Source organism: Phoenix dactylifera, chromosome 1 (genome assembly GCF_009389715.1).
Source record: "Phoenix dactylifera cultivar Barhee BC4 chromosome 1, palm_55x_up_171113_PBpolish2nd_filt_p, whole genome shotgun sequence".
NCBI lineage: Eukaryota > Viridiplantae > Streptophyta > Magnoliopsida > Arecales > Arecaceae > Phoenix > Phoenix dactylifera.
In genome coordinates, this window is record NC_052392.1 from 40146698 (window position 1) to 40156647 (window position 9950).

Here is a 9950-nt window from a genome sequence, read left to right on the forward strand (position 1 = left end):
GGGAGGGCATCTCTTATACGAGATGGAGGCGGGGAGATGAGTGCATCATTCTTGAGGGTGATTTGCCTACAGTGATTGACTGGATACAAGAGAATGGATAGAGAGGGGATGGGAGTTCCCCTACTTTACGACATCCATCTGATGCCGAGAAACCGTAGTATCTCTCAGGCAGTACACGTATATGGTAGACGAACAGGGCTGCAGATTGGGTCGCTTTTTATGTTGTGCAGTACTCTAGGAAGATATTTGGCTATATCAGGGAGCCCTTCGCGTATTTGTATCAGATCGTAGCTGTTGATTCTACTAGCTGTCCTTACGCTTGGACAGGGTGAGCAATCGTTGTACAAAAATAAAAATAAAAATAAAAAGCCCCTTTCCGGGTGTCCTCGCTCTTCTCACTCCACCCGTCCACCGCGAGCGTTTCAGCTCTGAGAGCCACTCCGAGAGCAACGAAGCAATCCCCCAGTGCTCGATCGCTCGTTTCCCCTGTCAATCCCTCGCCAATGGAGCTGGAGGACTGCGAGCGGATGATGATGGTACTGGACTCGTGCTTGTCTCGCATCAATTGGCGGCTGCAATATAGGTCGAAGCGTCGCCTCTTGACAGGTCGTCTCCTCCCTTCTTGCCCTTCTTTTTTTCTTCGTTGTTTCGGATCTCTTTTCTTGTTGATATCTCTAAAATATGGATCTTTGATTCTGATTGTGATTCAATTCTTGAAGAATGGTTGATTTGGGGGTTTTTTTTATTGGTATTTTGTTGATTTTAATGCCGTTCTGTGGGTTTTTGGCTGGATTGGGATTTGAGTCAAGATAGTACGTTTTGAACATGGTGTTGGCTTTTTTTTTTCGCACCCTTCCTTTTTAGTATTTATTGAATTTTCTACTTGATTATGTATGCTTCTGGTTTATGTTACGAGAAATGGCAATAGCAAAATAAGTACCAATCCGTTGAATTACACCTTTTTCCTTGTACAGAAAGTTTTCTTTCTCAGTTGCTTTCTTATCTTTTGTGGTTATGTGCTTCTGGGCGTGGGGCTGGTGCATACTTTCTACAAGGACATTTTCCATTCATATACTTGATTTTTGCTGCAAATATATGGTTACTTTGAGACTTGCTGCAACGATATGTGGGTTTCTTATGTGATCAATACTTGAGCATTTGGGGAATGAAATTAGATCGTCTTCTAATTAATGTGTTGGCAACTTTTATTTGGTCTGATTTTTTTTTTCTTTTTTTCTTTTTTTTGTTGATATGAGGGAGGTTAAAACCACCCTAAAGTTTAAGTGGTTAGTTAGAAATGCCCCTTTTCTTTGATGATATTTAATCTGGACTTTGTATTAATATATTTTTATGCTTCTTCTGCTTCTATCCCCTCTTTCTTCATGAGGATATATGCTACTCAGTCAGATTCAAACATCTAAAAGATTGTCGTTTCTGTGTATAATTTTCTTATTGTATTGATTTACTGCCAAATTGTAGTTCTTGATCGCTTTCCTTTATGGGACATTACCAAATAAGAAGGATCTAGGTCTTCTGGACAATATCTCATGAACTGATAGCCATCCTTGTAGCAATACATTGAACCACTTAATTTTCATTTTGCATGAGACAACTTGAGACTTCCCGTCTTGTTAATTAACAAGCAAATATTTTCTTTGAGTTTATCTCAGTTATGCTTTTACACAGAAAGCAATACATGCTAACAATTTATGAACCTTTTGGACAGGGCACTTAGGTTCCTTGTCACTGAATCTAATAAGATTTATTAGTACTGGGTAACTTCTAGACAGCAGGATATGCTGGGGCATTACACATTCATATCTTTATTGTAAATTTGTAACAAATGATTGGTAAGATTTTTTTTTTGTTTGACAGACATACTTTGTTTATGCACTGGACTAAGACCAGTAGTTCTGGTGGACTATGGTGGACTACTGCCAAAACTCCAAGAGGACCTCTGCTCACTACTTCGCCTTGCTCAGGAGGTTTTCACCTTGGATAGTCTCCATCTCAAACTCCATAATTTTAATCTTCTAAAAAGTTCATCCAAATTATACTGTTCTTTCTTTTTTCTTTTCTGGTTGATGTTTTACATCTTTATCTACTACAATAATTATGGTGAAAGACTAGATGAGGATTTTGTGCTATTTTCTTATGAAAATCTCATAGGCTCCTTAGTGAAGTTGTATTAGATCATGAGGAATTCCTTTAGTTCAAGCAAATCGGTAGCCTAAATTGAGAAAAGGTAAAAATAGTATAAACACAAGAAATGTCCTCCCGTAGATTTATGGAAAACAGAAAGAAACATTTAGATTTTTTCCTTAAAGCATAGATATCATGTAAATTTGACATTCTTTTTTTTTTGAGAAAAGAACATGGTTTTTTTTTTCTTTAGTGAACTGAACGAGGACCTTTTAAGGCATGCATGTAGTATATATATGCAATGTTCAAAAACTCAATTCAGGACATGGTTTCGATCACTAAATGCGTTTGGATTTCCATAATTTCAATAGTTTCAGCTGCAGATTCAGCAATTTTCATGGTTAAAATCAAGGGAAAGTAAAAGGAAAAAAAAAAGGTCAATGCAATAAGAGGACATCTAATGTGGATTTTTTATTTTTTTTAAATTTACTAGTTTCAATCTAATCATTCATTTATTTATGGGTGAAACCAGTAAATTGCATGTGTACAAGTTCAACCAGTTAATATTAGAGAGTAGGAGAGAAAAGACAGGATGGAGACGGACACATGCGCGCGCACACAGAGGGAGAGAGAGAGCAAGAGGAAAAGAGATACAGTGAGTGAGAGAAAGACAGGAAGGATAGTGCCCGAGTTAGAGGGAGAGAAAGCGAGATAGAGAGAGTATCATGGAAAGAGATAAATGAAGAGAGAACAAGATAAAGAGGGGGGGGGGGCAGAGTGAGAGAGAGAGAGTATGAGTTTGAAAGAGAGCAAGGGAAAGAGGCAGTGAGAGAGAACAAGATAGAGAGATTGTGAGAAAGAGTGAGCAAGAGAAAGAAGGAAAGAGAACAGAATCCAACAAATATGGGCTTCTGAATTAAAAAAAAAAAAACTCCTGATTTTACGAAGATTTATGAGTTACTTGACAACTTTTACCTGGTTACCTCTGAGGTATAATCGTTTTCCACCAGGTAATAAGTTAATATGCAGTATTTGCATCAAAAAGATGATGATTCAGGGGGGAAAAACAATAAAGAGAAGCAAAACTTATATATATATAAAAGACATTATTTAAATAACATATTGTATTATGTGACATGTAGATGAATTGTTTCAGTAGTTTTGCACCAAAAGAATTAAGAAATTAACTTTCTTTAGTAATCTGTTAGAGTATTGTATTTAAAAGAAAAGGCAGTATATCATTTTACCATTCGATGTTAATCTATCTTATGACAATTTGAACGCTTGTCAGGTTTTAGTTATATGTTTACCAGATATACATCTAAAAATTTACTTTAGCTCACCAAATATGCATCTAAAGTTTTACTTTTTTTGTAGCCTAATATTGCAACCCTTGCAATTCTTATAAAAAAAATCATAAAAATCTAAGTTTAAACTAAAGAAAGCATTTCCATTCATTTATAATATTCACAACTCATATGTACACTATCTGAGCCACATAAATTGTATCCAGCCTACATTCCAAAACTGGTTTTGGATACAGTAGAGACTAGAACATTTAAGTGTCATTTTGGTGTCCCAGGAGAAACTCCATAAATACAAGGAGAGCCCCTCTCGAGGATGCTTGACATGATTGCAAACCATTGGGCTGGTTGGTGATAAGGTCTGATCTAGTCTTTTTTAATATACAGAACAAAGATACATGTAGTGCTCTGCTGGAGAGGGCAGTGATGGTTCAAGTAATGTAGCAGCAGCAGCAGAGCTTTTCTGCTAAAGACCACTTGTGGCAGAATAGTGTTTAAGATACCAGTACTTGTTTTAGTTTAGAGAAGAGTTGCTGTTATTCTTGGTTACTCCTGAAGGAAAGAGGCGAAAAAGAAACTAGGTAATACTTATCCATGAGATAGAGCAGACGTTAGAATTTCAGATGGAAGAAAAAAAGGAAACGTGTGCTTGTGTTTGTGTGCTTTCTACCGTGACATACGGGATGGGGGGAAGGGGGTGCAGAGTTGTAGCACGAGGAAAAGATTAAAATGTGAGGACATGTTTCTGATTAAAAAATAAGTAGAATCCTTGTGAAAAATCTATTATAATTTGACTGATTTTATGGTTCTTATACATGCCTAGATACCATATAAAGAAATTGACTTTAGTTGTTCCAGTTAGATAATTGCAAGGGATGTCATACACAGAATTAAGCTAAGCAGAAAAAGAAATAACAAATTAAACATTTTTTCTGTTAAAGCTAGGTAACATCCACCCAGGAAGATAGTTCCCCATTTCAACATTATACTTGGGTCAATGTTTCTTCGACAACTTTGCTCATAATTGAGGTATTTTGTGTTGAGTGTTGCCAAGGTTCGCCGTCTTAATACCAGACCCCGTACCAGTACCACACTAGCATTGTGTCGGTATGGTACGGGGCCTTTTCAGCATACCGAGTATCGGTATATCATCCGTACCGGATACTAGTATCAAATCGGTATGGTACGGTATGGCTCCTACCTATTTTGCCACTTTCTTCTGCCACTTTTATGTATTTTCCGTTTTTAGTTTACCTAACTTTATGGATCCTTTTACACTAAAATTATGGCACAGCGTGGTTATTTTCACAGAAGTCAGCCATTTTACAGCCATTGAGAGTGATGGTCCTAGAAGATATGGCATATATAGTTCATGTCAAAGAATTTGAGGAGCATATTTCATCAAGCCTGACCTTGCAGCAGCAGCTAGTTCTTCTGGACCTTGAACAATGCCCTCCAGAGGTGTTTCTGACTTCCCTGTTGCTTTCCTTTTGTCTTATTTCCTTTACGCTTACTCAATCCTTTGCTTCAGATACTGCCGCACACAGTGGAGAACGAAAATGCATCAGAACTTCGTCGGGCCCAAAAATCATTTTCATCAGTGTTTCCTGTTGAAGTTGGTGCAAGTGTTCTACCTGTTGTACCTTGTCCCATGGTAAAGCCAGTGATTGGATCATCAAAATGTGAGGCTGTTGATGTGTCTTGTAGTAGTAAGCATACTGCTTTTCAAACATCTTCGGCACTGGATCTGAGTTATATTACAGAAGATGCCAAGATCGCCCTATCATCTGTGAATGGGTAATCTCCCTTCCTAATCATGGCACCTTTACTTATTTTTTTATATATCAGTGCAGAAAGACACGCAGCTGTGCATTTTCACATTCAGATTCTTTTCAACAGATTAAAGTTTGCTTAATGTATAATGGACATTGAATAATAATATTTTTACCATTATATGTTTCCGTTCTATTAACTTGATCTGACAGGCGATTTGTCTTTTCTTCTGAGAGGAGCAATTGTGTCATTAGCACATAACAAAAATAAACTATTTATACCACGCAGTTATTAATATGATGAATAACTTGCTTGTTTCTTTTCTCATTGTTCTTTTATATAAAATAATGCATTGCAAGACCTTATTGGGAGGATTAATATATTGTGGTAGGTGATTTTTAACTCTTTCCTGTGGCGGCTTAGAAAAAACAAGCTCCAGAAATCCGTCATACTCTTAAATATGCCGCCCTCTTGCGGGTCTAAATAGAAGCTACTTAAACAAACACATTTTATCTCTGTTGAATACGTGGTGCATGATACCAATTCCTTTGGAGCTGTTGTTGTCAAGTGAAGCTGGCATCTACTTGAAGACCGGACCTAGGAAAAAGATACCACTTTTTTTAAATAGGTTTCTGCAATTCTCTCTCTCTCTCTCTCCCCGGGACAGACAGCTTCATATTTCTCTAGTCTTTCGCTGCCTTTGTGCCTCTTTTGTCTGTAATGCTCATTTTCTTCTTGTGCTAATTCACTGAATCTTGCATGGCTTATGTAATAATTCGGACATTCTGAAACTTTAGCATCCCTCCCTCATCTGTTCTTCCATAGATGTGCTTAATGCTGCAAATTCTTGCAGGTGGCTTCTTGGTTATCCAATTACATATTTGTTCAGCAAAGAGCACGGCGAAAAAGCTATGCGTAATCTATCTTTCAAGTCTATTTATCACTACAAGCTTTTTGCCCGCAGGTTCGACACTTCCTGTTGTTGTTGTTGAGATCACTTGTTTCTTTTTTCATACAGACTACTGATGAAAGCATTCTGGTAATGTATACGCAGAAAGGGAACACTTACCTCAAAGCTCCAGGAGGATGAGGTACTAAGGTTAGTTGTCCTATTTATAGTAAGGCAAGGGAACAACTGCATAGGATTTGCATACATACGCCATGCATTTATACGTGTCAGCTACATGCGCATCCATAGGGAAATCATGCAACAGCTCCAAATATATTTTCATTATTTTAACTGTCAAACTTTTCAAAGCCTGAAATTTTACCGTCATTACCTACATTTACATGAACGATATCAGGGTTCTTTCTATTATGACTGAAAGTCGAGGAGCAACTTTTCGAAGGCATGCCCAATAGGCTATGAAGTCAAAAATATATGGTTATGACGGATTCACAACCTATGTGCATGACATCAGACTAGGGGATTGAACCCACGAACATACTCATAATCAGAGCCATTTGGACAGACATCTATATGTTAAACCTACTAGATGAAATATTATCCCTTACATTCAACAGACAGTAATGGGATATATTCCTTGATGTCTCGTACAGGTACAGATATCGGATGATATCGGCTGTTTTTCAGACATTTATTGTGTCCTTCATCGTTTAAATGAATCTAAAAACTGATCCATGTGCTTCGCATGCAAAAAGATGTAAAGCTATTTCATTTCGTTGCATATATACCTTCCGCCTAACGAGTTTTTTTATGCTTTACGGCAATATGTTCGAACCAGTTTTACAGCGCCTTGTGATGTGGCTAAAAGAAGGGAGGAGGAGCCGTGGATCGAGGCATTTCTTGCTCGCATGGAGGGAAAGCTGAAAAGGTGCAGCCAGGTGTGGGTATCGATGCGGCTCGAGGTCAAATTCTTGGAAAGCAATTCCCAAATCATCGTCGTATAGCATAAATCACAGGAGGGCATCTTGGAGCGCAAAACGAACAAAACAAGCTTGCGAATTGGAAATCAGAATCAGCAGAAAAAGAAAAAAAATGAAGAATAAACCCTCTTAATGCTCTTAAATGCAAAATCAAATTACAACATGCTTGTAAAAAAAGGGGAAATATGGAACCAGTAGTAATCTTATTACGCTTTATGCTCTTTCCAACAATTGCACGACTTCTGATTCATATGGCAAAGAAGGGATCGCTCCTTTCTTGGTGGCGGTGATTGCCCCGCATGCATTGGCAAATCTCAGTGCTTCCCTCAATTTCTTCTCATCCTGCAATTCATCACACACGATTGATTCTTGAAATCTTTCAAAGTTTCAATCGATACAAAATTATAATGCAGGTCATATAACTCACTTGCAAGGCTGATCCGTCTTCGACAATGGTTCGGAGCAGGGCGCCGACAAATGCATCGCCTGCACCCGTTGTGTCCACCTGTTTGACGACGAAGGATCCGACTGTTCCATGGAAATCCTACAAAACAAACCAAAATCGACAGCAGATGTCACCAACAAAACCCGCGACTGAAGAGCCAGCTTGATTCTAATTACTGGGAATTGCAAATACCTTGGTGTAGTAGTTGCATCCCTTGTCCCCAATGGTGACCAGGAGAAGCTTCAGGGTGGGCCGCCAGAGCTTCATGGCAACCTCAACTTCCACGGAGGCCTCGCCGGTCAGGAACTCCAGCTCGGCATCGCTGATCTTAACTATGTCGGCCAGGTCCCAGATGCTCATGATCTGCTCTCTGGCCTCCTTGGGCGACGGCCAAAGGGGCAGCCGGAGATTGGGGTCGTAGGAGAGCAGAGCACCAGCTTCCTTGGCCACCTCCATCGCCCTCAGATGCGCCGATCTGCAGGGCTCCGCAATCAAGCTTATAGATCCATAGTGGAAGATTGCAGCCTGGACATCCATCCATAGAATTCAGTAACCATAACCACAGGTATCCAGCTCTTTCCCAGTTAAAATTCAGTAAGATCGCTCATGACAAAAGCGAATAACATAAAAGTTACGACTTGGATCTGGAGTAGGAAAGATTATGAGGTGATTCATGTGCACTGGTTTGGAAAAGGTAAAGCATAAGTATCCATCGACTACCAAAAATAAATGATCAATCAAAAGTGCAGTCGGATTCAACAGAATAAAAAACCATTAACAATGAAAATGAAACTTTGGATGCCAAAAGACACATTCGAGAAAATAAAAAACAAAAGAAAACAGCCTTGTAAAATTCCAAAAAGAACGGAGTCATAGAAAAGAAGGAAGGAGAGGGAGAGATCTGGACTTGTGCGTACCCTTCTGAGGAGATCAAGATTGAGTTCGGCCTCGGTGAGAAGCATGTCGGCGCTCGGGTTGCGGTAGAACATGAACTCGCGCTCGCCGTCGGCGCGGAGGGTGACGAAAGCGAGCGCGGTGCGGGCGTTGGAGTCGAACGTGACGCCGGCGTCGACGACGCCGTTGTCGCGGAGGATCCCGGCCAGCATGCGGCCGAACTCGTCGTCGCCGAGCTTGCCGACGAAGGCGGAGCGGCCGCCGAGGCGGGAGACGGCGATGGAGACGTTGGCCGGCGCGCCGCCGGGAGCCTTGACGAATCCCGGGGCCTCGGCCAACGACACGCCGGCGACCGTCGGCACGAAGTCGATGAGCATCTCGCCGAAGCTCACGACGAGGCCCCGGTCGCCCTTGCCGTTCTCTATGGCCATCGCAGGAGAGTTTGGAGGGAAGACGAGGGAGAGTTTGGAGGGAAGACGAGAGGAAGGCTAAAAGCTCTGGGAAAAAAGAAGAGAAGTAAAGAGAACGCCAAAGAGGAATGGTGACGGCGAACGATATGGGAGAGGAGAACCGGGGGAAGGGAGGGGGTGTTAAATAGAGGTAGGTGGGTAGGACGGAGACACAAAGTGGTCTAATCTGGCTGGCGTCTGTTGGTTGAAATGTTAATGATATAAAAAGAAAAAATGTTGTGGACTTACTTGTGCAAATATGCAACTTGATGTTTTTTTTCTATGTAGAGTTCTTTTTTTAATTTTTGGTAAGGAAAAATCTATATTTGAAGATTTCCATAACAAGTTCATAAAACAACTGACAAGGAGATGATTAGATGGATTTAAGATTTTGTTACTGTTCACAAGTCAGAGGTTCTAGATAAGTTTTAGTTTTCTTTATCCTCATTCCTTTGTGGTTAAATGTAGTGTATAGATTGTCCCAGTCATCTTTTATCAGTTATGCCGTTTACACAGCTAGAATGATCAAAGAAATCGTTAGTGAGCAACATAGAACTCTAAAAATAATAATTTGTAGTTAAATGTGGAAGTTATGTTATCTTTGGCCAGCAAATTACATATGAAAAGGATGTTGATATTTTAGGCTTCATGATTGCTCTGTATTTTGGATTTTACGATGTCTGTCACATAAAAGGAAAGTAGATACACGGACTAAAACGTCTCTCATTTCATATCCCACAAGATGTGGTCAGGTTTAATACCAAGATAGTAATATCTTAGATTTGTTTTTTTTTTTCTCACTCACTGTTATAAGATCCTTTCATGCTCGAACTATGATGTGTTTTGTTTCAGACAGCTGAGTTGGAAAAAAAAAACATTTCTTTCCGCAAAAAAAGATTATTTTTTACAACATCGTTAAATATCCAATTTATTGGGAGGTAGGTAGCATGTAATTTAGTCTATGAAAAATATTTTTGAGGATTCTATCACGCAGCCACCAAAAAGACTAAAATTACATTATTCTATAATTCTACAACACAGCTGTGTTTAGATTTT

The 9950-nt window shown here is 39.6% G+C and overlaps 2 protein-coding genes across 4 annotated transcripts; one reads left to right on the plus strand and one right to left on the minus strand.

The window, feature by feature from the left end:
- The first annotated feature begins 361 nt into the window (after positions 1 to 361).
- LOC103706023 lies at positions 362 to 7418 on the plus strand. 3 transcript variants are annotated; one of them, XM_026804243.1, is made up of 7 exons: positions 362 to 606; positions 1876 to 1985; positions 4758 to 4907; positions 4978 to 5243; positions 6073 to 6183; positions 6274 to 6318; positions 6524 to 7040. In XM_026804243.1, exons 1-7 carry the CDS (start codon positions 504 to 506, stop codon positions 6579 to 6581), a joined length of 843 nt encoding a protein of 280 aa, XP_026660044.1. In that variant the 5' UTR covers positions 362 to 503; the 3' UTR covers positions 6582 to 7040. The 3 variants fall into 3 exon arrangements, with proteins under 3 accessions (XP_026660044.1, XP_008788182.1, XP_038970425.1); XM_008789960.3 differs by having other exon boundaries at positions 364 to 606; positions 6965 to 7418; XM_039114497.1 differs by having other exon boundaries at positions 366 to 606; positions 4741 to 4907; positions 6965 to 7418.
- LOC103706024 (fructokinase-1-like) lies at positions 7167 to 9019 on the minus strand. Its single transcript, XM_008789961.4, has 4 exons — positions 8469 to 9019; positions 7744 to 8076; positions 7534 to 7650; positions 7167 to 7448 (listed from the first exon to the last, which is right to left on the minus strand). The coding sequence occupies exons 1-4, from the start codon at positions 8874 to 8876 to the stop codon at positions 7320 to 7322; spliced, it is 987 nt and encodes a 328-aa protein (XP_008788183.1). The 5' UTR covers positions 8877 to 9019; the 3' UTR covers positions 7167 to 7319.
- Between the last annotated feature and the right edge of the window lie 931 nt (positions 9020 to 9950).

Excerpts from the sequence above, each read along its gene's own strand:
- LOC103706024 (XM_008789961.4), bottom strand. The coding sequence starts at position 8,876 with ATGGCCATAGAGAACGGCAAGGGCGACCGGGGCCTCGTCGTGAGCTTC. Across the intron at positions 8,077-8,468 it reads ATCTTGATCTCCTCAGAAGG|GCTGCAATCTTCCACTATGG; the intron begins GTACGCACAAGT and ends ATGGATGTCCAG. Across the intron at positions 7,651-7,743 it reads GATGCAACTACTACACCAAG|GATTTCCATGGAACAGTCGG; the intron begins GTATTTGCAATT and ends TTTGTTTTGTAG.
- LOC103706023 (XM_008789960.3), top strand. The coding sequence starts at position 504 with ATGGAGCTGGAGGACTGCGAGCGGATGATGATGGTACTGGACTCGTGC. Across the intron at positions 1,986-4,757 it reads TACTTCGCCTTGCTCAGGAG|AAGTCAGCCATTTTACAGCC; the intron begins GTTTTCACCTTG and ends TTATTTTCACAG. Across the intron at positions 6,319-6,964 it reads CAGGAGGATGAGGTACTAAG|TTTTACAGCGCCTTGTGATG; the intron begins GTTAGTTGTCCT and ends TGTTCGAACCAG.